At 47.8% G+C, this 27,741-nt stretch overlaps 1 protein-coding gene across 1 annotated transcript; it reads right to left on the reverse strand.

The window, feature by feature from the left end:
* Window positions 1–3,492: 3,492 nt before the first annotated feature.
* LOC146859611 (uncharacterized) lies at window positions 3,493–16,125 on the reverse strand. Its single transcript, XM_085646606.1, has 2 exons — window positions 16,004–16,125; window positions 3,493–8,328 (listed from the first exon to the last, which is right to left on the reverse strand). The coding sequence occupies exon 2, from the start codon at window positions 7,580–7,582 to the stop codon at window positions 5,819–5,821; it is 1,764 nt and encodes a 587-aa protein (XP_085502732.1). The 5' UTR covers window positions 7,583–8,328; window positions 16,004–16,125; the 3' UTR covers window positions 3,493–5,818.
* Between the last annotated feature and the right edge of the window lie 11,616 nt (window positions 16,126–27,741).

Consider the following 27,741-nt stretch of genomic DNA (forward strand, 5'->3'; position numbering starts at 1 on the left):
CCCTGCCTGCTCCCTGGGTGAGTAGGCTCAAAGGAGAGGCCTATCTGGAAGGGGCCGAGAGGCAGGAGCAGACCTGGGCCCCTGGGGGCCCCGGCGGGCGGGCCCGGGTGCTGCCTTCCCCCACCTCAGAATTGCCGGACCTCACGTAGGTCTGACCGAGCAAACTCAGAGAAAAAGGACCATCGGGAAGGGGCTGAGAGGCAGGTGCGTACCTGGGAACCTGGGGGCCCCAGCGGGCAGGCCCAGGTGCTTCCTTCCCCTGTCTTAGGATCGCCGGACCTCGGGGAGGTCTGACCCAGCAAACTCGGAGAAAAGGGACCATCGGGAAGGGGCTGAGAGGCAGGTGCGTACCCCTGGGGGCCCCGGCCGGCGGGCCCGGGTGCTGCCTTCTCCTGTTTCCGAATCGCCGGACCTCACGGAGGTCTGACTGACTCTCTCCCTAGTAACCCGGAGGAAAATTACCCCCCTTTCTTGTAATCCGTGCACACAAGGTGACAGAGGGGACCCAAGGCGTGAATGTACCCGACCTCCGGGAGCCCTCGCTGGGAACCCCATCCCGGGCACCCTGCCACGCGGCAGGATTGAGGACGGAGCCCAGGGTGGGGAGGCCGCCCTCCCTGGGGCCCTTGGGAGCTGCAGAACCCAGCCGAGCAGGGGGAGGCTCCCCGTACACGACAGAACCCCGTCCCAGGCCTTTGGTGGGCCGGCAGGCCGGGGGACGGGGTCCGGATCACCCTACCCGGGGCCTGGTGGGGCCCCTGGACCCAGCCGGGGCTCCTAGGACCGAAGGCACAGGGGAAGCTTCCCTGGGACCGCCGGACACCATCCCAGGCACCCTGCCATGCGGCGGGACTGAGGATGGAGCCCGGGGTGGGGAGGCTCCCCTCCCCGGGGCCACAGGGTGCCCCTGAACCCAGCCGAGCAAGGGGAGGCTCCCCGGGCACGATGGAACCCTGTACTGGGCCTTTGGCGGGGCAGCAGGCTGGGGGACGGGGCCCAGGGCTGGAGCACAAGAGCCGGGGCCCGGCAGGGCACCTGGTCTCAGGCGGGGCTCTCGGGCCCAGAGGCAAAGGGAAAGCCTCCCCAGGCCCGCAGGACCTCGTTCGGGCAGCCTGCCACGCAGCAGGACTGAGGACGTAGCCTGTGGTGGGGAGGCCGGTATCTGGTTGCCCCTTTGGAAAGCACTGCATGCGGCCAGATGGCCGAGGGGAGAGGTGCGACCAGATGGCCAGGACCGAAAGGATTCCCATCTGCCCACGCCGCTTCCCGGGGGCTCGGGCACCCCGGCTGGGACTCAAGCCTGGGGAAGGACCACCGGAGCTCTCGGGCCCGGACGCCCGAGGGATGACTGCCTGGGAACCATGGGGCTCGTCCTAGGCACTTTTCCACACCGCAGGCCGGAGGAGGGAGCCCCTGACGCCTAGGGAGGTGTTGCCCGGGGAAAGCCCATCTGGTTCCCGGCAGAGAACCGCCAGCCCGGGAGGGGTGTCCCGGCATACCCTGCCCCTAGTAATCCGGAGGAAGGCTACCCCTCTTTCTGGGAACCAGTGCGCACCGTGAGGCTCAGGAGACCCTAGGCGTGAACGTGCCCGACCTCCTGGAGCCCTGGCTGGGATACGGGAGGCAAATGAGCCTTCATCGGGACTTCCAGGCCAGCCCGGCCATCTGGAAGTCCCATTGGAAATCATTGCGTGCGACCAGATGGCTGAGGGGAGAGGTGCGACCAGATGGCCGGGACCGAAATAATGCCAATCTGCCTGCCCCGAGCCTTCGCTGGAGGGGTCCGCCTGCCCTTGCAGGGCTCAGGGGCTGCAGGGCTTGGGGGCTGCAGGGCTCGGGGGCTGCAGGGCTCGGGGGCTGCAGGGCTCAGAGCTGCAGGGCTCGGGGGCTGCAGAGATCCGGGGCTGCAGGGCTCTGGGGCTGCAGGGCTCGGGTGGGCTCGGAGACCCCATGCTGGGCCTCTGGCATGGGGAGGCCTGCAGACACTCCTGGGGCCCAGCCGCCCGGGGGAGGACTGCCCGGGACCAATGGAGCCTTGCAGGTCTCCGGGGCTCTGCACTAGGGACCCTTGTCCTGGGCAGATGGACACTTGGCAGGCCGCAGGACGGGGGCTCCCAAACCCCAGGCCCTGACCGAAACCAAGGCCCCGGACCGGTCCCTGTTTCTCAACTCAGCCAGGCCGGGGAGATCGGGGAGCCTGCCCAGGCACGAGGGACCCCTGTCCCGGGCACACGGACCCTCAGGACGTGCGCTCGTTTTCCACACATTTTTCCCAAAATTCTGCGTAGTGGCGATACGCCAACTACCTCCAGCCCTAGTTTGGTGCAGAGTCTGAATAAACACATTATCTTTATAGGACTTTCGGTGCTCCTCTTTGTGAGTGTCCAAAGTAACAAATATATGTTCAGGCGGAACAGGTGTACTACCAATCAAAGTATGTACAGGATATTTCTCCTCAAGGAAATACGCTATTCCAAGAATTATTAGCGAGATCACAATAATAGTTACAAAAACAATTTTGCTTTTAACAGACCAAGTGGACCAAACAGGCCCGTTCCATTCAGAACGTGGAACTGCAAAGGGCTGTTCTTCCTCCCGAATGGGGCTGGCAAAGGGGTACATCTCTCTCCTTTAATTTACTGAACCCAGAGGAAAAGACTTACAACTGGAGCCAAATGGGGATGAAACAAAGAAATGGGACAGTATTCCCAGCGACCATCTGAGTCCCGCTGGTGGACTCCTATTGTTCATCAGGCGTAGGCGCTGTTGAGCACCGGCGGTGGAGCTGTCTGTCTAGCTCAGATCCAGATCCCACGTTGCAGGGCACAGTATTTCTTTCTTGAGAATCACAGTCCTTTTGCCCTGATCATTCACTGTCCGAACAATGCACCAATCTCCCTTTCCCCAAGCTATCGTTGGTACCACGGGCAGAGTATGTTCGCCCTATTCCTCAGCAATGCAGTCCATCCCTACTAATCTAACTTTTCCTTTGGTGCAATGTTCCTCCGGCGGGGCGTAAATTGCAACTCATCACTCCAGGCACAGAGGTGTCAGGAAAAATGGGGTCATGCTCAAAGGGACCAAGGGGCAAAGGCTCAGACACAGACGAGCCAACAGGCTGGGACTCCAGCACAGGTGGACCAACAGGCTGGGGCTCCTGGATGGCCCTAATCTCAGGTGGCACCACCTCAGTCAGCACAGCGTGGCTCGCTTCCTCAGTTGTTGCCCACTTCAGGCATGCATCCGAAAAGGGAATGCAGCGCGGTACCTGCTCCATCTCAGAGTCGCCAATCCCATCAAGTACCCACTGGTCATAAGGCAACAGCAGGGGTACCCACTTACAGTGGGTACTGTGGATCCAGTTCTTCCAGCCGTCGACCTTCACTGCTGTGATGAAGGGTAAGTATTTCCCTTCTGTTGTGGTCACGGGCCACTCAAACACTGCTTATCTAAAAATAATAAACACAGATGTGAAACAAAGGTCTTACGTTGAAGTGACACTTTTATTCATTAAGTCATTAGCACAGCAAAATAAATATATTCATCAATTCATTAGCTCAGAAATAACATCAAAATCATAATTTCAATCCATCAGAAATAGCAACACAAAATACATTTTAATAAACGTGCAAGTGCCTAGAAGGCAAACCTGACGTGAGAAAACGTAACCGTCAAGAGTCATAGGTATTAAGGTAAATTATTTGCAATGAATTGGGTGAGGATGAGAAACCTAGCATCGGAGAAGAGGCCAAAAAAGAAAAAGATTTTAATCTAGATTGGGCTCTACCACCTGAGAGTAGGCTTCCTAAGCCCAATGCAGATATACGGCCGGCCGGGAACCCACAGCGTGCATGGCACTGCAGAAGAGTTCTGAGCTCAAACTGGGGTGCAGGCCTTATATATCTGTTCAATGCAGAATGGGTAAACCACATTGACGTAGGTGCTAGACCCACATTGACGTAGGTGCTTGACAGCAAATGATAAACAAAGAAACATTTTTGCGTAAGTTTCTCGGAAAATATATATGAAAGCGGATCTTGAAACAGGTGCTATCATTGCAAGGTGCTGTCTTGGGTTTCGTTTAAGCAAGCTTGGAAAGTTTCATAATATAAAAATGAAGCAAGCAATACTTATGAAATGTCGAGGATGTACCAGCTGGTCCTGCGTGTGGGTGAGATATGCTATTCTTGTAACTGTGTAAAGTTTCCGTGGTCGCCCGGGCTGCCTCACAGTGTTGGGCACAAGAGAAATGTATGTTCAAGAATATCGGGGCCTAGTAGACTTTATTATCGAAGATGATGACATGAGGCAGTGGGCTTTGGGCTTGGGCCTATGTGCAGATGTGTCAAGGGATGTGTGGGCTATCACTTACTGACTGTGTATGGTAAAAATTGCCAAGATAGCACATATCCAGGTTTTAGCTCGTAGGGCCTATACAGGGACCTTCATGCTGCATGGGTCGAGCAGAATGTTATGTTGGGAATTTAAATGGTAAAACGTGACCCTCCATCATTTCCCTCCTCTTGTTCATTTTTTAACATACATCTTACAGAGTATCTTGGTGATCCTTCTGCTAGTGGGGGCTTCCAGGGCGTGTCATTACCGTAGCACTTGAATCCGCCCTGTTGTTGTTCCCTTACGTCGACATATTATCCATCTGACCTAATAAGTATTTTGACATATTCTGCACCTGATCTATTAAGCAGACATTCGTATCGAACAGCTGCAAGGGCCTCGTTCAGGGTGTTTCTACCTGGGGGAAGTGGGGGAGCGATAGGTATGTCATAAAGAGCGTCAGGTGCTTTACAAAGAGGTGGAAACATACAGACCCTCCAGCAGCACGCCATTGGTTGAAATCCTTAAAGGTCTGGGCACGGGCTGAAAGCACAATCCTACACAGGGAAGAAACAGCGGGGTTGCGGAAATATCCCATAGCACAGCCCTGGGACGATGCCCTCAAAGCACTGTTGCAGTCTAGTGCCCCATTGGACACACCCCCTGGGCAACGGGCGGTTAACACTACCTGATAAGTCTCTTGAGCGGAGCTGTCACGCTGCGAATGCAGAGCACCTTGGCCACGGCAGTTGGGTTGGATAATGACCTAGCATTCCTTATACACAGTTAAAGAACACGACTCCTGCAATAAGATACACTAGTGTCCATACACCAATACACAGGACAGATACGGCAACTCACATTCACTACGGTTATACAAACATAGGCGTGACTGAACTCGGATGGCATTATACACACTGGCTAAATATTCCAATTGATAATTGATGTCTTTTTTTTTCTTTTCGATTTTGATGAGTTCTAACTGGTTGTGGTTTAACGTTAGTAGATATAAGAGAGGAAGGAAAGAGAAAGAAAAACAGGGAACAGGGGAAAACACATAAGAGACGAAAAATTGCAGAAAAGACAGACAAGAAGAAACGAAATGTACGCAACTGGTAAACAGGTGGCGGTACTCACATAATTTCCTGTTCAGAAATAACTGTGTGAAGATTTCACTGTTGGAGCTGAGGCAGACAAGCTAAAGTACTATAGATTGCAATACGGAAGGGGCGCATTTGACTGATATGTCCAGCTACTTAATGATGAGACGTCAGGACAGGGGGGCAGATACTGCCTATGATACTTTACAAACGCACAACAATCCCTGCGAAGTTAATATGCACTATGTCATAATTCTGTGATTTAAATAATTGGATTGATGTAACTGCGACATAATATCAAGGATTTTGTTATAAATGGAATATGTGCTGATCCTTAGTACCTATGTAACAGGAAAGATAAAAATGCAATAAAGATATTTTTTTTAAAAATAAAGAGCGTCAGGTGCTCCAAGCTCACTCATTTCTAATTGCATCCCATTCCCATCTCCTGGGGCACGGTCCATGTCCTCATACTGTTTTGCCCGGTAAATCCCTGTGCTAGCGTAATTCATACCTACTACCTTGGTGCTGAATTTTTTTACACAGTGGATCCCTATCTGAAAGACGCAACACATAATTCCCACTATGGGTATTACTAATTTCAGTATTGCCGTTAGCCATGAAGGCATCCAGCCAAAGTCGAACCAGTCCGGAAAAACGTCTGCAGGGGCACCTCCTTCCTCAGCCATCTTCTTTCCCAAGTTGGTAAATTCCTCAATGGCCCTTGTTATTGATTCATTCTCCTCGTCGTTTCCCGGTATGAACGTGCAGCAAGATTTTCCTATCCGATGACAGACTCCACTATCTTTAGCAGTCAGCATGTCCAGAACATAGCAGTGCTCTAGAACCATTAGTCTTAAGGGGCGCAGCTCTTCTCTAATTGCATTTAGCCCATCCCTAGTGCTGTTGATGGCCTTCATCACCTCACAGCGTGTTACCTCGAGCCATCTGGCATTTGCTTTAGTCTGGAAAAGTGGAACAAGCCCTCCAAAGAAGACCTGGGCATCGTTAAAGAGGTGGAATTCTAGAGGAATGTCATCATAGGGATCGTTTGCAAAGTATTGAGCTGATCGCCGGTGGCGGTGGAGGAAAGTGACATCGCCAGTCATTGGGTGCAAATTGATATGGGAGGCATTGGTGGCCGGGACGACCAGGTGTACTTCATGCAGAGTCACCAAGAAGCAGAGGCCATTCCAATTAGGAGGTAGTTGGAGATGGAGGCGTTCTCCGCAAGCCCAGTAGTAGTCCATCAGAGTGGGGGTGCCGACCTCCATATCAAAATTAAAGATAGTGTTGTTGCAATCTGTGTTACGGCCAACACGTACAGAGCCATTACCTATGAAGCAAAGAAGAGGATTTTTTAGTTTAAATACCTTTTTAGGTATGTACGTTTCTTCCCCTCCCCAGGTGTATCTCTTGCCCTCCTGAGCCCAAACTCCTTCACATTCCTCCTCAACGTCCCAGTCAATCCCTTCCTCCCAATCTGAATCCACCCAGGGGGGGCCTAAAGATGATGCTTTGCAGACCACGAAGCCGGGACCATTCCACTTGTTGTCATAGAAGATATGTGACCACAGGCGTAGCACTGTTCTATTTTGACATGACCAGCCAGCACGTGTGTATCTGCCTCTTAGTGTCCCATCGCATCGGGAAGGGGGCTGTGTTGAGGATATCCATCCACGTTCCCTAATTATATGTGCCTTAGTGTCCATATTTCTTATTAGTGACCTACGCATTGCTTGTATTATTTCCTCGAGGCCAGTTGGGTCTGAGATAACTTTTTGGAAATTGTCGGTGTAGTCCCATTTTGAGGTGTTTACAAATGCTGTGGATATGTTGGCCGCAATGACCTGAATTTGGCCCTCTATGCGGCAAAGATACAAGTGCAGGAGGCATTTGGTAATGTCTGGGTGGACTTCTTTAGGGAAAAGGAGTCTGTCTGCACCAACCGCATGGGGGATGTAAGAAAATACATAGCAGGAGTCATTTGTTACAGTTTTTCCCACTGCTGTCATATCTTTATACCAGAAGTTGTCTAATAGTGGACCCAATGATCTGTTATTGACTGCTCTGGACCTAGTATGGGCCCTAGATCCTCCTGTATTTCTACTAGATGTTGGAATGTCTTGTACTCGGTCCTCTGCCATAAGGGTTTGTGGGGGATTAGGGGCTTAGTTCTGCGGGGAGAAATAGCGAATCGACGTACTCTGCAGTGGCGGGAAGGGCGTTGGAGGAATGCTTGTGGCTGTATTGTGAGATCAACAGTGCCATTCCATGTAGTATCTCTGTCACCTGGGATGGAAGTTGCTAGTGTCCCTGGCAGGGTGTGTTGGACCTAGTGCGTTGTTGTGTGCAACTTGTCGGCTATGGGTGACCGCTGGTACAGTGGGTGGTGTTGTAGGTGCCATGGCATTGTTGCTAGCTGCATTTTGAGGAAAGTAACCCTTTACCGTGATGAAAAAAATGTACAAATTAAATGTTGCTAAAGGCACTGCAACAATGATACATTATATTAATATAGAACCAATACATATCTTTGCATTGCGGCTGCTGTACTCATGGAGCAGCACGTGAGTGTCATCTTCGTCCTCATTGACAGTGGAAGGGAAGCCACTGTCCTCATTCAGGGGGACCAAGGGCATGTCATTTTCTTCTTTCAGTCCATTGTCTGGTGCTGCTGAGGTGCAGGGTCGAGTCTGATATCGCGGCGATGGATCCATGCCTTCTTTTTAGCTATCCGAACAGCAGTTGGTGAGGAATCAGTGACCTTGTACGGGCCCTCAAACTTTGGGTCCTTCCAGCGTTGGACATTTTTCCGGACAAATATCAAAGATCCAAGACGGATTGGTGGGAGCTCAGGATCGATGGGGCCCTTCTCCTTCCTTTTGGATACCTGGGTAGAAAGGAATTACACAAATAGTCGTAAAGCTCTGCTTTAACAATCTCAGAGGATGACTCACTATCTGTTTTGGGCCATAGTAGATGGGACAGTTACATTTATTGATCGCCCGGTGACAAGCTGATGTGGCGTGAGGTAATGATCCGAACTTGGGGAATTTCTTAGTGAAAAGAGGGCAATTGGGAGGCAGTAGAGCCATTTCTTACCAATTGTGGCGCTTATTTTGCTTATTTTATTTTTGAGCAAGCCGTTGAGGGCCCACAAACGCCATTGTTTTGTGGGTGATAGGCTGATGTTAGTTTGTGTCTAATGCCTAATATTGTTGTCAGGGAGGAAAAAATAGCGTTTGAAAAATGACTTCCGTTATCGGTCCGGAGGGCATCGGGCACGCCCCATCGGGAAATGACCTCACGGAGTAGGAATGTGGCTGCTGCTTCGGCATCGCAGTGGACACATGGTCCAGCTTCCAGAATGGGCATTCTAACACAATGAGATATCGGTAATTTTGACATCGATCAATCATGTCGACATAGTCGATGTGGAGTTCTTTGAAGGGGCCAGAGGGTTTAGGGATGGTGGAGGTGTTTTGAGAGTTGGGTTTGGTGAATTTAGTTGGCAGATGAGGCATTTAATAACAAAGAGTTGTATTTGCTCGTGGGCATTGGGAATGAACCAGTCCGTTTGTAATGTTGTGGACATTTTATATCGGGAGATGTGTGTGGGAAGGTGTAGTTGATCCAGTGCCACTTGCAGTAAGGCTTGTGGCATGGCAGGCTTTCTAGTCATGGTCTGCCTATAAATGAAATCAGCAGGGTCCTGCTGTACTCCCCTCTTCTGCCATAACTCTTTTTCTTGATCTGGTGCACTTTCTTGTATTTCTCTGAGATGTAGTTGGGCGATGTGATCATATTGTTGCGTGTTATCGATAGTGTAAGGGGTGCTTGTGTCGGGTGTACCTTCATTCGTGTCTATGTGCTCTGCTGGAGATACCGTTTGGGCAAGTAGGATAGAGGCGTACTGAGCATCTGGTGCAGCTACAGGTGGGGGGCCTCTGGCTAAGGCTTTTGCTGCCCAGTCTGCCAAAGCGTTACCTCTAGAGACAAAATCTTGACCATTAGTGTGTGCTGCACATTTGACTACAGCTACCTCAGCTGGCTGTGAGGGCCTCTATTAGTTCTTCCAATAACTGCCTGTGAATCACAGGCGTCCCATCTGATTTAAGAAATGCACGTCTTTTCCAGCGCAAGATGCTGGAGTGTGTTGTTGTTGTAATAATGTTGTTGGTCATTGCTGTAAGCGGGATGTGCTGGCATGTATTGTACGGGGGGCTGTGGCTGCACGTACTGTACAGCAGGCTGTGGCTGGGTTTGTACATATTGTACGGCAGGCTGAGTTTGCATCTGTTGTGGGGCAGGCTGTGTGTTGCCTGTCAGTGCATTCATGGCAGCCTGGGGAAATGTGGTGACTGCAGTCATCTGACTGACAGGTGCAGCTAACATGACTGTGTCTGGTGTGTCCTTTTTCTTATTAAGTTTCTGTTGCACTAACATTGCAGCTGCATTTTCTATGGCTCGCTGTCTATTCTTTTCCTGTTCTTGCCTCTTTTTGCAGAAATGTATAATGTGATCCTGTATCTCAGGCCATGGTTTTGCTTCCATTGCTACAAATCCATCCAACTTGTCCTGTATGTCTTCAGGCAGTCCTTTCTTGACCATGTGGTAGAAAAGCCTGCTCTTCCCTCCTGTTGCGTTCCATTTGTCTCCTAACTCCTGATGCCATTCTTCCTTAATTCTTGAAATAAAGTCAATTGGATCCTCGCTCACTTGCATTGTCAGTGACATGAGGGATCCAACGTCCGGGACATCTGGAAATTTTATATGCAGTTTGGCCCAGACCTGTGATCTTATTTTGTTAAATGAGTCCCTATCATACTTCGTTTTAATGTTCTGACTGACGCTTTTGAAGATGCTCTCTGCTTCTTCTCCCATTATGGAGATGAGCAGACTCTTCATATCACCTATCCCTAAGTTGACGCCTGCGGTATTTTTTTCCAGGGCCGCTATCCATTTGCCAGCACCCTCTGTGAGGGGTGGGAGAAGCTTTTTGAGATTCTCTTTGTCCATTTGAGACCATGGGACATATAAGGGCGAGTCAATGGTATTTTTATACAACAGTGGCATCTGGTATGTTACCCCTGTGGGTCGTGTGAGGTCATATTTACGTGCATACTTCTGCCAGACCCGTAGGCCTGGACGCATATAGTCATAGTCCCAGTCATCATCCCCTGTCCCCTCCAAGATGCATTCCTTGGCAGTTGCCATGTCTTGTGGGTCAAATGATCATTCTCTAGGACAAATGTTAATTTGGGGTACATTGGCTTCTGTCCATCCCGCCAAATTATCTGTGAAGGGGTTGACATAGTAGTCTGACCCCTCTCCAAGTATCACTATTTCGTTTGGTGTCAGGCCATCAGTCTGTGGTCGGGGCTGCTTGCTAAGAAGCATTGGGTGCACATTTCGTGACCTGGTGCCACGCAGGCATGCCAAACCTGAGATATCATATTCGTATGGGCATCCGTGTGAACCTAACACTGTCAGTTTTTTAGCCTCTGTTTGTCTCTTCCTAACTTTCTGCATCACTCTTTCTACTGGGAGTGAGATAGGGCCCAACGAGAGTGGGTCCAGAGCGTTCCATGCTGTCTGTGGTGCTGGGGGTCCAGATGGCAGCGTAGGGGCAGGTGGGGTCTGTCATGTAAGCGCTGGTGGTGGAGGTGGTGTTGCTTGTAGCTATTCTGGATATAAGTTAGCTGGTTTTGTGGCTGCCGTGTTGGACAGGGGTGTGAATGGGCTTTGGGCTTCCCCATGGAAGTTTATCAATGGTACCTCCTGTGCCGCGGTGGTTGAGACCTCACTATTGTGCAGCGCCGCTGGGCCTGCTGCGCTGGCCAATTCATTGAGTGTTGGCCGGTGCTGTTTACCAAAGTGGCCCGTGTCATTCAGTAGTTCTGCGAGTTTACCTTTCACCTGGTTTACACTTATAGACAACCGCCGAATGTGTGCCATTCGGTCAGTAGGGCAAGGTACGTGTTGTTCGCATGACATATCCCCTGGCCCTTTTCCTATTCTTTGAAATAAGTCTAGCTCTGTGCTCCACCTACTAATGTCTGTCTCTGTGACTGCCTCAGAGGGACGCAGTTCACTATCCCTTGTTTCTCCATTGAATATTGGCGGGGGCATTGGGAAGTGTTCTCTCTTTGGCTTGTGATCAGGAGTAAGGGGCAGCCGCCCATTATAGTGGGTCTGTGTACTGGAAGGGAACTGCTGCTGTTCGGGAAAGATGAACGGGCAGTAATTTCTAGTTGCTGTGCCTGAGAACTCACAATCCTCATTGAAGAATGAAGGGAAGTGACATGCGGGAGCTGCGTGTGAAACACTAGAAGCCCCATCGCTTTCTGAGTCCTCGTCTGCCTGGCGATCTACAGAGTTGGAGGTTGGCGTGAGTTTTAGTGTAAATTGGGCGTCCATTTGTCCTGATATTCCTGGCAATGTGGCGTGTATCATTGGGCCGCTGCTGGTGACGCATGGTGCAGCTGGAGGTGTGCTACACATTGTGTGGAGGGGAGTCTGGTGGGGGAGGTGAATCATCTTGGGGTAGATGGGATCCAACAGCTGGTAGGTCATTGATGGTAGGCTGTAGATCTGTGTTTTCAGTGTGGGCGCGCTTGGTGTACATACCGCTGGCCTGATATGGTGGGGGTGCCGGAGGAGCAGTAGGCATGGACGTGTGCATACTGGCAGGATGCTCCTGCGCATTGTCTTTGAAAATACGCCAGAGATCTAGGGTAGCCTTCCACTTCTGTAGTGTAGTGCCGGAGTACTTGGTGTCTAGGAAGGTGTTAGCATGATCTAGTATTACCTTGTCAAAACTACCTTCTGAGGGCCATGGGTGACTCATGTTTTTGTGAGTTTGTGAAGTTCTCTACAATGTTTAAGTATGTATTGTTCCTGCCCACCGAAGCTTTTCAAGACATGCTGTAGAGGAGTGGCCATAGTGAAGCAATTTGATGTGTAAATGCAAGATAAATCTTTTAATGGAGGATGTTGTTGTGAGACCCACTTTACCTCTGCTTCTCTTTCTCAGTGTCTGTAGTTGAGCTCTGGTATACGTTCTTCTCCTACACCCTCAAGGACACGGAGGTACACACCGTCCTGTAATTCGTGGTCCTGTGCAGGAGTGCAACCAGGGAAGCGGAGCTGGCCGCCAAAACAGGCGTCAGCAATCTTAGACTGAAGTGGGTATCTTGGCCAAAAGCTTGATAGCATGGTGGGGCCCTCCCAACCTTCGAGTCGTAAGATAAAATATATGTGAAAGCCGGTGGTTGTTTTATATACTGCAGAACTCAGTATCCTATTCATAGGGACACTAGTGTGAGAGTGACACGGTGTAAACCTGAGAGGAGCAATGTGGTTACTACGGGGGAGGGGGAAGCGCACCCTGTCTATGTTTTCTACAACTAGTTATTGGGATAGTTGGGATGTAGGTCTTTTATGAGTTTGTCTCCTATGGCGTCAATAACCATAAGGTAAATTATTAGTCTTAAATCTAATTCCTCAAGTCCTGTGTATATTCCCTCAGGGGAGAAATCAGGGAATTCAAGACTGTGGCGGGCAAGGGCAGTAATAATCTTACTTTGTAATGCATTCCGTGGCCACGAAGTGGTCAACGTGGTGGGTATTTCTAAGCCTGGATATATTAGGCAAATGCGTACGTAGATCCAATCCGGTGTTTTGTGCACAGAAGTGCCAAATATTATTTTTTCGTATGTTGTCTGGATGGGGCCTTTGGTCGTGAAGGGTAGATGGTACAGAAGTGCGCCAGGAGATATTATTTGTTATTGTGCTTTGGTGCACACGTTTTTGATGTAATGGGGTAAGAAAATGCCGGTGCCATTGGGAGCGTGATCTGCCGTGTGTGGCTATAGTCAATACCGAGGGCTTGGAATATCGCAAGAAGGACAGTACTTGTTAAGGGTGTCACGTGGATAAAGCAAGAGGGGTGACCATCTGGCAGACCCACAAAGTGATTGTTGATCAGGTATACCCTGAGTTGAGGTGGGGTATTGTCGTGGGAGTTGTCAGTCATTCCCTTATATAGAGTGGCAGCAAGGGGGTGGGCTTGCAAGGGCAGGCAGGGGTGCAGGATCTTGTGAATACTCGTGCAGAAGTGCCCTTAAGGGGGATGCCAGGTGGTCTTGAGAATGTGCGTTGGTATAATGAAAGCGGAGAGTGTGGGAGATGCAGGGGCGTCAGGATGTGGGAGAAAGGCTGCTTCAGATGAAGCCACAGACTGCGTGGAGTCTGGTGAAGACTCCCCGTCAGTGATAATCACAATGAGGGAGGTAGCGGAATGTTCTGAAGGACCGGAATGCGCAGAAGGAGCGGAGTGGTGGGTGGATAGGGTGGAAGAGTTAGATAAGTGGCCAGGCCAAAGCAGGCCAGGGCGGGTTGTGTCTGGATGTGGCGGGGAGAGAGATGCACATGCGTGAGCGACAAATAGGTCGGGCAAGAATAGCATAGAGAAGCGGTATTGGGGGTGAAGGTGACACCCAATTTTCCAAGTGGCGGGGAGGATGTCACTGTAATGGTCTGTAAGGGTAGTTATTTCATTAGAAGTGGTATTATGGACGGCTGTAGCAATGCCGTGCACCAGATGGATAGTGAAATTGATGATACGTGGGGGGGTGTTGGACATAACGGGCAGGGAGGGCGCGGTGAAGGTGGCAAGGAGCAAGGGAGGAATACTTCTCCCCCCTTTTGGCTAGCAGTTGCAGAGGCAAATGATAGACAAATACGTCGTGAACGGATGTGTAGATGTAAAAAAAGGAGGCAATATGAAGAGAGTCGTAGGAGGGGTGACCTACCTAGAGGAGCTGTAAGTTCAAGAGATGAAGAGGCGTGTGAGTGCAACACAGACACCTGCTAACTGGCAGTCCAGACACTCGGCTAGTGGGTGTGAAAGTGTCAGGACAGCAACAAGGACAGCTACTAACTGGCGGCCTGACACTCACCTAAGGGGCGTGTGAAAGTGTCAGGACAGCAACAGGAGAGGCGGAGACTGGGATATGAAAAAGGCACCTAGGCACAGCGTTATTAGAAGGACACCAGGCAAGTAACAAAGCAAAGACAGTAAAACATGAAACCAGAAAAACAAACACCAAACAGGACATATTAATGAAAAATAAATGATGAAGCAATAAATATGATGTATTATGAAGAATAAAAACACATAAATGTGGAACAGTTACAGACCTAGATATGGAATCTCACTACGAGAGACCCCGAGATCAGAAAGCAAGAGGGAGAGAGATGTCAGCATCACCGAGGAGAGAGACCACAGGAGGTGCGGGGCAGAGGCGCGGTTGTGAAGCCGAACAGTAGAAACAGTGCATAGAGAAAGGGAGCGAGTGTGCAAGGAAGGGGAGAGTAGCGTATATTGCAGGAGGTAGAAAGAAAGAAGAAGAATGAAAAGAAGCAGTGGGTGAGGGCTGAAATTAGAAGAAAAAAGGAGAAAGTGACGAACGAAGACAGCACAGCTGAGGCAGCCATGCTGGAAACCACAGAAGTGAAAAGGTGAAGGCTGCGAAGTAACCACAAGTGACTTCCCCTTTTTGATGCAGCGAGCTGCGCAGCCAAAAAGGAGTGTCAGGTAAAGACACAACGCTTACAGATAAGAAAGAGTTTAATAAAAGATAATAATGTTACACCCAATCCATGCAAAATGAGGTCGTTAAAAGAAGAGATGAAGACAGGAGAGGAGCCCGTGAAATAATGAGATCCGAAAGGACAAAACGGGCAAAGGAAGGATGCACGCATTGAAAAAGGGACCCTGAGCCAGAAAGCACAGACAGAATGAGGAAACCACAGTATAGAAAAAAACCTTTTGAATAAGAAAATATACAGATGGAGTAAAACGGAGTGAAAAGACAGTCAATCAAATGCAAAGTCAATATCAATATGAACACAATGAGGACTCAAACCTGCAATATACCCAGAGTGAGGACTTGAACCTCGAGAACCACAAGTGAGGACTTGAACCTCGATGAGGACTTGAACCTCGAACCACAATAAAACCTAATAACCACAATGTGGACTCGAACCTCGTGAGGACTTGAAGCTCGATATACAATAAAACCTTATAACCACAATGAGGACTCAAACCTCGTGAGGACTTGAACCTCGATATACAATAAAACCTTATAACCACAATGAGGACTTGAACCGCGATATACAATAAAACCCAATAGAATTAGAACCAGGATTCGAACCTGGGCTGGGAGATAAATTGAAAACAACCCAATGCAATCACAACCGCCAGGACTTGAACCTGGGCTCGAAGTCAAACCGAGAACATCACCTCCGGACTGAAACCGGGAAACCTACAGGAAAACATAACCACAAGACGTATGTAATAAAAACCGACATTGTACCTATCTAAAACAAAGGCGAGAGCCGTGACCACACACAGAAACAAAGGGTGATAATCGTGGCAAGACAGATCGCTACATGGGATCGAGGAGTCAGACAGAGAGACCCCAAAGTCCCCACCTCACTACCACATACCAGGGACCGGAGTAATTCAAGGAAAAAAACTAAAAATATCCCTGACTTACCCAGTGGGCAATCCGCCGGAGTGTCACAGGTCCGCCGCAGGTAGGAACATTCCGCACAATGGATTCGTGGTCGCCACCTGATGAAGGGTAAGTATTTCCCTTCTGTTGTGGTCACGGGCCACTCAAACACTGCTTATCTAAAAATAATGAACACGGATGTGAAACAAAGGTCTTACGTTGAAATGGCACTTTTATTCATTAAGTCATTAGCACAGCGAAAGAAATATATTAATCAATGTGCCTAGAAGGCAAACCTGACATGAGAAAACGTAACCATCAAGAGTCATAGGTAAATTAATTGCAATGAATTGGGTGAGGATGAGAAACCTAGCATAGGAGAAGAGGCCAAAAAATAGGAAAAAATGTTAATCTAGATTGGGCTCTACCACCTGAGAGTAGGCTTCCTAAGCCCAATGCAGATATACGGCCGGCCGGGAACCCACAGCGTGCATGGCACTGCAGAAGAGTTCTGAGCTCAAACTGGGGTGCAGGCCTTATATATCTGTTCAATGCAGAATGGGTAAACCACATTGACGTAGGTGCTTGACCCACACTGGTGTAGGTGCTTGACAGCAAATGATAAACAAAGAAAATGTTTTGCGTAAGTTTCTCTGAAAATATATATGAAAGCGGATCTTGAAACAGGTGCTATCATTGCAAGGTGCTGTCTTGGGTTTCATTTAAGCAAGCTTGGAAAGTTTCATAATATAAAAATGAATTATGAAATGTCAAGGATGTACCAGCTGGTCCTGCGTGTGGGTGAGAGATGCTATTCTTCTAACTGTGGAAAGTTTCCGTGGTCGCCCGAACTGCCTTGCAGTGTTGGGCACAAGAGAAATGTATGTTCAAGAATATCGGGGCATAGTAGACTTTATTATTGAAGATGATGACATGAGGCAGTGGGCTTTGGGCTTGGGCCTATGTGCAGATGTGTCAAGGGATGTGTGGGCTATCACTTACTGACTGTGTATGGTAAAAATTGCCAAGATAGCACATATCCAGGTTTTAGCTCGTAGGGCCTATACAGGGACCTTCATGCTGCATGGGTCGAGCAGAATGTTATGTTGGGGATTTATATGGTAAAAACGTGACCCTCCATCACTGTTCTGGTGATGAGGAGGACTTGAAGGGTTCCCCTTCAGCCCGGCTCCAAGCTGCTTTTCCTCTGGAAAATTCGCACCAAGACCCAATCCCCGGGTTGTATTTTGTGGCTTGGCCCCACTGGAGTTTGCGGTAAGGTCTCAGAAATCTGTTGGTGGATAGAACGCACATTTTTTGTCAACTCATTGAGGTAGTCCACAAACAAAGGGTATTCTATGTCAGAGAACCGACGAGGTCACGGAACACCCCAAACATTTGCCAGGCGCCTGAAAACGAACTTGTACGGTGACAGTCCTGTTCTAGAGTGGACTGTGGCTCTTGTGGACAATAGGGCTAGGGGTAAAACATCTGGCAACTGCAATCCTGTGCTCGCTTTTATCTTTGCCATTTTCAGTTTGAGAGTACCATTGTATATTCTCAACTAAACCTGCGGATTGTGGGTGGTTTGCTGCATGAAACCTTTGCTTGATGTGTAACCCATTACACACCAACTGGATAACCTTCGAGTTAAAGTGACTTCCATTGCCACTCCAAATCAAACATAGCAAAACTCTTTCAAGAGTGCCTTTGCAGTTGCCATGGCTGTATCCTCTCTAGTGGGGTATGCCTCAATCCATTTACTGAATACACAAACAACCACCAACAAATATTTCAGATTGTTGACACATTCCATTTCAATGAAATCCATATGGAGAACCCTGAAAGGGAAGGAAAGCGGTGCAAGACTGCCAGAAGGTGTCAGGGTAACTTTCCCAGGATTGTGCATCATGCATACCATACAGTACTTCACTAAGTGGGCAGCAACTTTAGGTATGCTGTTGTTATGCCACACAGGGTCTAACATTTTACATATCAGCTTGTTGACATTCATGCGTCCAAGGCAAGGGGTCATGCACATCTTTAGTGACAGTCGCAATAGGGGCTTCGTTAGTAGGGAATAGTTAGGAATCCAGTGGCGACAATACGTGGTAATACCGATGAAAGCATGCATCTCCCGCTGGGTCTTAGGGATGAGCATTTTAATAATAGCACTAATGCGTTCAGGTGTTAGTCTCCTTCCCTCCATCAACAGTAGGTGACCTAGGTAGGTGACCTCCTGTCGACAATATTGGAATTTTGAAAATGGCCACTTTATGTCCGTGATGAGCCAAATGTAGCAACATTTTAACCGTTGCATCTTTGCAACCGTCTTCAGTGTCAGAAGCGATCAAGAGATTGTCCACACACTACAGTATTACATTACCTAGGGGGAAGTGTGAGGGAATCCAATTGGCCTTTTAAAGCTTGACTATAAATACTAGGGCTCTCAGTATAGCCCTGAGGAGCCCGACAGAATCTGAAGGGCAAATAACAAACAGAAACCTACTATCTGGATGGATTGGAATGCTAAAGAATGCATTTTTCAAATCAATGACAGAAAAGTATTTGGCATAGTCAGAAGAGCAGTGATGTCGGGACAACTGGGAACTGAGGGACCACAATCTTATAAGCCTCACGCAAATCAATAACAAACCGATAGACATCTGGGTGATCATCAGAGGAACTTGAGGGTGTCTTCTTAAAAATGGGAAGAATGGGGCTATTACACACATTCGCAGACGTCTCTTCAACAACCCCATACCTAATCAAATCCTGTATAATCTGCAATAGCGCTCGCTACCCCTGCCTGCGGTATCTTGTACTGAGGAACATGGGGAAGAGCAGCGTTGTCCTTGACTCTATTAGAGACCGGGGGTATCTGTAAGAGCCCCACATCCGTATCCCCTGTAGTCCATAACGTTGTTGGCACATCCTTGAATTCAGAAGGAAGGAGGGCTCATCCTTCGACAAACATTGCTTGGAATTCACTACATTATATATGTCATATAGCCACCATCCGGGGAGCAAGAGATAGTCGCGTGCCACTTCTTCAACAAGTCCAAACCCATAAAATTTTCTCAACAATTAGATGTCAGTAGAAAGGGTGAATCTACAGTCAAAGGACCAATAGTCATGGCAAGTGGCTCGTAAATGGTGCTCACAACCGGTATACCTGAAAAACCTACCGAAACATTATTTTGGCTGGACAGGGTTGCCCCAGGGACCATTGAACGAGAAACAGAGCTATTCATTGCGCATGTATCCACCAAGAATTTTTTAGCTGAGCCCTGCAAATCAACAGTAACATAAGATCCGCGCTGATCCACAGGGATCTCTGAACTGATCCCTTCCCTGCCCCTGGCTGTCCTAGCCATGCATTAGCCCTGTCACTTCATCCAAATCGTAGTCATCATGGTAGTACTGTCGCCCCCTAAGGTCGTCAAAATAGTTCTCATCAGAGCGACCTGGCTGTCCCTCACTTCCCTGGCCTCCGTCATGACTGCCCATCCCACGACCCGTTCCTTGAGAACCCCGTTTTTAAGGACCCCAAACCTTTGCAACAATGTCCGACACTCACTGCGCCAGTGTCCCTCCTCTTTACAATATGCACACTGGTTCGGCCCCACAGGCATCGCATTCTTGCTGGTGCGGGGCAGCTGTCGGCCGGATCAATGCCTCGTTCTCTACCTTTCCCCCTGGACACCTTCTGCATCAACACCTTTGTTTTCAACTCCTTATTTTTCTTCTGTACCATCTTCTTCTCTTCATTCTCTCTATGCTCATAGTACTGTGCCATGCGTAATATCACTGATGGGGAGGAGGTAGTCCAAGTGCTCTACGAAGCCTGCAACCGAGTCGCAATCTCTGGGAAGCAGATTCGTAACAAGTCTGTTAACAAACAATTGCACACCTCCCTCCATCAACAAGTCCTGTCCACTGAAATCCAGAAACACACCTTCAAACCTAGTAAAGAAATCAGATACACTTTCATCTGGCGATATGCTGTTAACCTGTCCCAATCTACTCTTCTAGGCGGAATCAGGGAGTGCATGTAAGTAATAATCCGGCCCGGCAAAGCTAGTATCTCAGCCTTAGGCTTCTCACCAGGCTTCCTCTCTTAAACCCATGCCCTGATCTCATCCCAAGTGCCACCCAACTCCACAACATGGTCCTGTGTATGCACCTGCCGTCAGATATCAACTGGTACTAACAAACCGAAAAACATCTCAATGTCTGCCAACGTCATCACCGTCGACGACACAGCCTCAGTTAATTCTTTTTATTATGCCGTTGGGTTTTTCCTAGGGTCCGGCAACTAAGTCTTAGGAGACAAAACCTCACTCCTTTTCCAAGGAGTATAAACCCATTGTTCTTGAAAACGGGCCTCTATTCGCTGTCTGACAACAGCATCATGCTGATCACGCAGCCCTGGTATCTCAGGGTGGAATATTGGATGCACTTCCCTCATTGGGAATTGGGACACTGCTGACAGACTCTTGCGGACCTGTAGGGAGAGAGAGGTTCAGTGCGGACCTGAAGGAAGAGAAGGGTTCAGCAGGGACCTGTAGGAAGAGAAGGGTTCAGCACGGACTTGTAGGGAGAGAGGAAATCAGCGTGGACCTGAAGAGGGAAAGCGGTTCAGCGCTGACCTGTAGGGAGAGAGGGGTTCAGCACAGACCTGAAGGGAGAGAGGGGTTTAGTGCGGACCTGAAAGGAGAGAGGAGTTCAGTGTGGACCTGAAGGGAGAAACGGGTTCAGTGCGGACCTGAAGGGAGAGAGGGGTTCAGCACAGACCTGAAGGGAGAGAGGGGTTTAGTGCGGACCTGAAAGGAGAGAGGAGTTCAGTGTGGACCTGAAGGGAGAGAGGGGTTCAGTGCGGACCAGAAGGGAGAGAGGGGTTCAGCGCGGACCTGAAGGGAGAAAGGGGTTCAGTGCAAACATAAGGGAGAGAGGGGTTCAGTGCGGACCTGAAGGGAGAGAGGGGTTCAGTGCGGACCCGAAGGGAGAAAGGGGTTTAGAGAGGACCTGTAGGGATAGAGGGGTTCAGTGCGGTCCTGTAGGCAGAGAGGGGTTCAGTGAGGACCTGAAGGGAGAGAGGGGTTCAGTGCGGACCTGAATGGAGAGAGGAGTTCAGTGCGGACCTGAAGGGAGAAAGGGGTTCAGTATGGACCTGAAGGGAGAAAGGGGTTCAGTGCAGATCTGAAGGGAAAGAGGGGTTTAGTGCGAACATGAAGGGAGAGAGGGGTCAGTACGGACCTGTAGGGAGAGAGGGTATCAGTGTGGACCTGAAGGGAGAGAGGGGTTCAGCACAGACCTGAAGGGAGAGAGGGGTTCAGTGCGGACCTGAAGGGAGAGAGGGGTTCAGTGCGGACCTGAAGGGAGAAAGGGGTACAGTGCGGACCTGTAGGGAGAGAGGGGTTCAGTCAGGACCTGTATGGAGAGAGGGGTTCAGTCAGGACCTGAAGGGAGACAGGTAAACCTGGACAGGGGCGGCTGTCTGGGACGCTTCGTCACACCAAGTCCAACTCTGCTAGATCGCAGCTAGTAAATGACCTTTGACCGTCTTGTACATATTAACAAGCCAACAGATTAGAGAAGATAAATATATAACCACCTCAGAGCCCTATAAACAAGCATTTGCCAAAGCCAAGCGGTCTGGCACAGGCTGCTAGCTGTTTGGCTTTGCCAATGCTTTTTTTGTTATATTTGTTGCTAAAATGTATAGTTGGAGAACTGAGGGCCATCGTCAATCTAAAACAATGGCTAAAAGCAAAAATATAGTTTTGATCTTAAAAGCACACATTTCCATAGCTGTCCCTAGCCCTAAAGGGAACTACTTTGTGTGCGGTTGTGCTCTTTGTGAAAGGGATGAATGTCGTCACTTACAGAATTAGCCCATGGCTGAAGTGGGCTGACACCCTGGCCATGCTGTCTATTGTAGTGGGCGGAAGAAACATGCAAATGACACAATAATAGACCAATGGCTGAAGAGGGCTGGCTAAAATCCCCAATTTGAAAGTATATTATACTTACAGTTTAAGTTCCATCAAAAGGTCGTGGCTAACACTGAAACTAAAAAGACCCCCACAAAACCCATCTCCTGAAGAAAGCAGGACTCAGGTCAAACCTCTGCAGGGACCCCCCTCACCCCACACACCAATGAGGATGAGAGGGGTGCAGGACTGAGACGAAAAAGAGCTGGAATGAGTGTAATAAACATTACTGTTAAGTGATATGGGCGTTACCTCCTCGTCCACTCAGCCCCCCCGAGGACACCATCCCCACTACAAGCCCTCAACTGAAATGGGGACAGTAACCCCAGAACCATCAGATGACAAAACAATGCTGATGGGGTCCAGCCACCGATGACAGGCTCTGGAAGGATTCCCTGCTACATGTTCTAGGCCACAGGGAACGCAAAGCGCTTGCACCGATGGCATCTTTCAGTCCGAGCCATATGCACCCTGAGAGCATGACCAACACCCAAGGAACAGAGGGACTGTCCACCAGATATGAACTCTCAGGGCCATTGCAGGCTAAACAACGTCCTGGAAAAGGTGGTGCATGACATGACCTTACACCTCCAAGTTTGGAAAGGAGTCCTGGGAAAGGAGGACCACAACATGACCTTACACCTCAAAGTTTGGAACGGATTCCTGGGAATGGTGCACCACGACATGACCTTACACCTCAAAGTTTGGAAGGGATTCCTGGGAATGGTGGACCAAAACATGACCTTACACCTCAAAGTTTGGAAAAGAGTCTTGGGAAAGGAGGACCACAACATGACCATACACCTCAAAGTTTGGAAAGGATTCCTGGGAATGGTGCACCACGACATGACCTTACACCTCAAAGTTTGGAACGGATTCCTGGGAATGGTGCACCACGACATGACCTTACACCTCAAAGTTTGGAAGGGATTCCTGGGAATGGTGGACCAAAACATGACCTTACACCTCAAAGTTTGGAAAAGAGTCTTGGGAAAGGAGGACCACAACATGACCATACACCTCAAAGTTTGGAAAGGATTCCTGGGAATGGTGCACCACGACATGACCTTACACCTCAAAGTTTGGAAGGGATTCCTGGGAATGGTGCACCACGACATGACCTTACACCTCAAAGTTTGGAAAGGATTCCTGGGAATGGTGCACCACGACATGACCTTACACCTCAAAGTTTGGAAGGGATTCCTGGGAATGGTGGACCAAAACATGACCTTACACCTCAAAGTTTGGAAAAGAGTCTTGGGAAAGGAGGACCACAACATGACCTTACACCTCAAAGTTTGGAAAGGATTCCTGGGAATGGTGCACCACGACATGACCTTACACCTCAAAGTTTGGAAGGGATTCCTGGGAATGGTGGACCACAACATGACCTTACACCTCAAAGTTTGGAAAGGATTCCTGGGAATGGTGGACCACAACATGACCTTACACCTCAAAGTTTGGAAAAGAGTCCTGGGAAAGGAGGACCACAACATGACCATACACCTCAAAGTTTGGAAAGGATTCCTGGGAATGGTGCACCACGACATGACCTTACACCTCAAAGTTTGGAAAGGATTCCTGGGAATGGTGAACCACGACATGACCTTACATCTCAAAGTTTGAAAAGGATTCCTGGGAATGGTGGACCACAACATGACCTTACATCTCAAAGTTTGGAAAGGATTCCTGGGAATGGTGGACCACAACATGACCTTACACCTCAAAGTTTTCAAAGGATTCCTGGGTATGGTGGACCACAACATGACCTTACACCTCAAAGTTTAGAAAGGATCACTGGGAATGGTGCACCACGACATGACCTTACACCTTAAAGTTTAGAAAGGATTCCTCGGAAAGGTGGAGCATGACATGACCTTACACCTTCAAGTTTGGAAAGGATCACTGGGAATGGTGCACCACGACATGACCTTACACCTTAAAGTTTGGAAAGGATTCCACGGAAAGGTGGAGCATGACATGACCTTACACCTTCAAGTTTGGAAAGGAGTCCTGGGAAAGGAGGACCACAACATGACCTTACACCTCAAAGTTTGGAAACGATCACTGGGAATGGTGGACGAAGATGTGACCTTACATCTCAAAGTTTAGAAAGGATTCCTGAAAAATGAGAACCATAACATCACCTAACACCTCGAAGTTTTGAATGGATCTAGTACCAGCTCCCTGGACGAGGAAACCTCCAGTAAGGCTTCTGAGCAGAAGAGCCCCAAGTTCCACAAAGCATTTGAAGGAATGGCAACCAGGAAGGCCACCTTTTCTGTCACTCGGAAGGCAGCAGTCTACAATCCTCACCATATTCTATGCATCCTGTAAAGATATGTACATGAAAACTACCATGTGAGAGTACTTAGTTTAGTTTAATATATTTTATTACATTTTTGGCACATGGAGCAAAATCAAATCGAGATAACAACAAACAAGGAAGTGTTGAGAGAGGAGGAGAGAGTATTTCAAACATCAGGGGTAGAGGATGAACAGAGAGTTCAGTATGATACTGTAGACAACCTTACTAGCAAGATACACAGCCCATCCCTCAAGCACCCGCACAGCACTGCAACCCACAGAAATACTGCATGAAAATGTGACATCAACAAGTTGGAGGAGCCTAAACGATTAGCATGACCATCACGTGACAGAGTAGTAATAGGAAAATAAGATTATTTAAACCTCGAAGTTTGTTAAACTATACAATACACTTTCTTATAATCTTAAAAATTTGTATTACATCCTTCTACCCTATTTAAAGCCAATAAAAACCTTCCCACCGCACAAGTTACATTAACGAATTGCATATTATGTTGCCATATCGCATACATCTTTGACACATTTGCATATTTCTAAAAAAATCGAAAATATAAAAAGCATAAACAGTGAGCAGCACACACCTAAGCCATAACTGCAGTTCCCATCAGCTCCCTGTATATTTAATTTTTTCTCAGCTAGGGCAAAGGCTGGATTAAATCCCGCATGAAATTTAAAATTACTAATCGCATTGCTGGGATCAGTATGTTGGATGGACAAGTATAGAAATGAGACAGCACTTTTCCAGGAGTCTCTAAAGAGGATATGGAGTCCTTGAATATCAAATAATTCAAGTCTCTTCTCCTTGACTCCACAGCACATCTCTGCTTTAATTCCCTCTTTGGTATTTGTAGTGGGGCATCACATTTAAAATCCTTTATGTTAAAATATTGCACTAATTTTAGAAAAATGTTCTCTTACTCGTCCTGCCCATACTTACTCACTTTTGCAAATTTCCTTTGCACACTGCGATGATACTTTGTTTTACAAGATATTTCTGCCAAAGATGGAGGCTTTGAGAAGAAACAATAGTATTCCAAGAGTACAACTTTCTTACCACTCTTACTACTTGAATCATTATTAGCGGGCAGTTTCAATAGTTTTTCAAGACATTCACCCTCGAAATTCACCTAGTCATTCCTTGACCCTAGACTGTGGCCAAAACACAACCCTGCCTTAACCCATTGTTAATTGGAATTTTCTTGGAAAGTGAGCCCATCTTATCCAACAAGACCTTGGCCCAATTCCCATGATGTAGATCTTTCAGAATAGTGAAGAAGGTACTGCGTATTTTTATGCTACCTTATGTCTCCTACAGAATAGCTTGATCTACTAAATTGGAGTCAGCACAGAAATTGACGAAGCTGCAAAACAAATTCCCGCTGGTGCCCATTGATTTTTGAGCCATTGCCCAAAGACCAAAGCATTGATGTGTCGTTGAGTGCCCTTTTCTAAACCCACCTGTTTGACAGACACTAGGTTTTGCTCCTGAATCCAAGCTTTAAGATACTTCAATAGAGCTTTCAAATACATTTTCCCCTAAAAGAATAATGCTTTGAAAGCAGCAACAAAGAACTTTTACTACCAATCTGTTTTATTTATTATTGGCGGCAAATTATCTGGGTCTACTGCCCTTGACAGGTCCAGCTTTGTGATTATCTTGTTTGTAGACTTTTCAGTAAAATAAGATAGAAATTCCTCATCTGGGATGTATTCCCACCTACTACCACTCTCTTTTTCACTTGCGTAGTTATTTGAAAGGTAACTGACCCAGTCTTCTTCCAGGACTATCAATTTAGAAGCACTTTTTATGTCTAGTCTAGCCAGCGCATGTGCTGTCTCTTCGAGACATGGTGTTTTCAATATGTGGGATTCCATTCTGCCCCTCGCTGCCAATTTTTTTAATTGTCTGATATTTGTAAAAGCTTGTTTTTGGAAGGTTTATTGGCCTTATCTTTCCCACCATCTCATGTTGTGCTCCTCCCTTGGAGTATTGGCCTATTAAGGCTCTCTCTCTTCTGGAGACTTTTTCCTTTTGTGTTTGCGCACTCTTTCTTTATTAACAGCCTGCACGTTGTTTTGTGAATGCTCCTGCTCCTATCCCACTGTTTTCTTGCACTTTGTTAAATGTTTGCACCAAGTTTTCTACGTGTTTGTTTATAAATTAATTTTGTTTTGGTTTCTTCTGTCCTACTTCTTTCTCACGCTTTGTTAACTTTCGTCCCAATGTTTTCTACCTATTTGTTTAAAATGTTCCTTTTGTTCAGATCCGTCAACATTTTGCACAATGTTTTGTATGTCTTTCCTGCTGCCTTTAATCACCATACCCACCTCCACCAGCAGAGCCCATGCTGAAACTTCAAAGTGGTCATAAATCCAACCATTTGCAGCTTGAGTCATTTAAAAACTCCAACAATTTTGTAGGAAAGGCACAAAGAACTGTTGCATGCCAATGTACACTGTTTTAGCCAGTTTCAAGGTGATAAAGGGACAGAAAAAAGAAACCTCAGTACTGCTGTAGACAGACAGGCATTCAACTCCGCATACTTCGACACAACGCTGCACAATTCCTCAACAAAAATCAGCACCACACTATTCCACACCACACAACTGACTAGCATTCACGGTCAAAGAACAAGGCTTACCCGCTGTGAAAGGTGGTAAGGCTGAGGCTGAAGTGATCGAATATTTACATTTCTGGAAATCTTCATTTACACACTCTGACCGAACAAACTTCTCCCCCTTTCGCAACAAATTTCGAAGAGGCTGAACTACAAAGGCATAACCTAGTTAAATCGAGAATAATCTAAAAAGAGTGCTAATTATCCTTATCTTGAGGTGGTTAAGCATCCAGGATTGCCTGAATCAGAGACATTTTAGATGTAATGCCTTGATCTGAAACACAGGGACCCAAATAATCTAATTGGTGTGTCAAAATCTAACATTTATCTTTTGTACAGGTGATATCAATATCTTTAAATACATGCAACACTTTTTACAAAATCAAGTTATGCAGTTTCAGCTCACCTGGACTGCATATTAAAATGGTATCCATGAACGTCTGGAACATACTTGCAGCAAATGGTAAACCATAGGGCGTACGCAGAAATCTATAAGCACCAAATGAAGTTACAAAGGTGGTTAAGTCCTGATATTCAGCAACCAGGGTAATTTGGTGATATGCTTACCTAAGATCCAACAACAAAAACAACTCAGATTTTCTCAGATTTGCTAATAAATTATGCACCTTGGGTAAGGGATGGCAATCAGTGATAATGTTCTTATTCAGGGTGCGCAGGTCGACACACAAACAGATGTCTCATTTTCTTTCTTACAATAACTACTGGACTAACCCATTCAGATGAGTTAGTAGGTTAAATCACACCTTCTGAACATAACGTATCCATTAACGTTTTAGCTCAGGACTCCCACTCACCGAGACAGCCCTGACTTTATGAA

This window comes from Triturus cristatus, chromosome 3_1 (genome assembly GCF_964204655.1).
Source record: "Triturus cristatus chromosome 3_1, aTriCri1.1, whole genome shotgun sequence".
Taxonomy (NCBI): domain Eukaryota; kingdom Metazoa; phylum Chordata; class Amphibia; order Caudata; family Salamandridae; genus Triturus; species Triturus cristatus.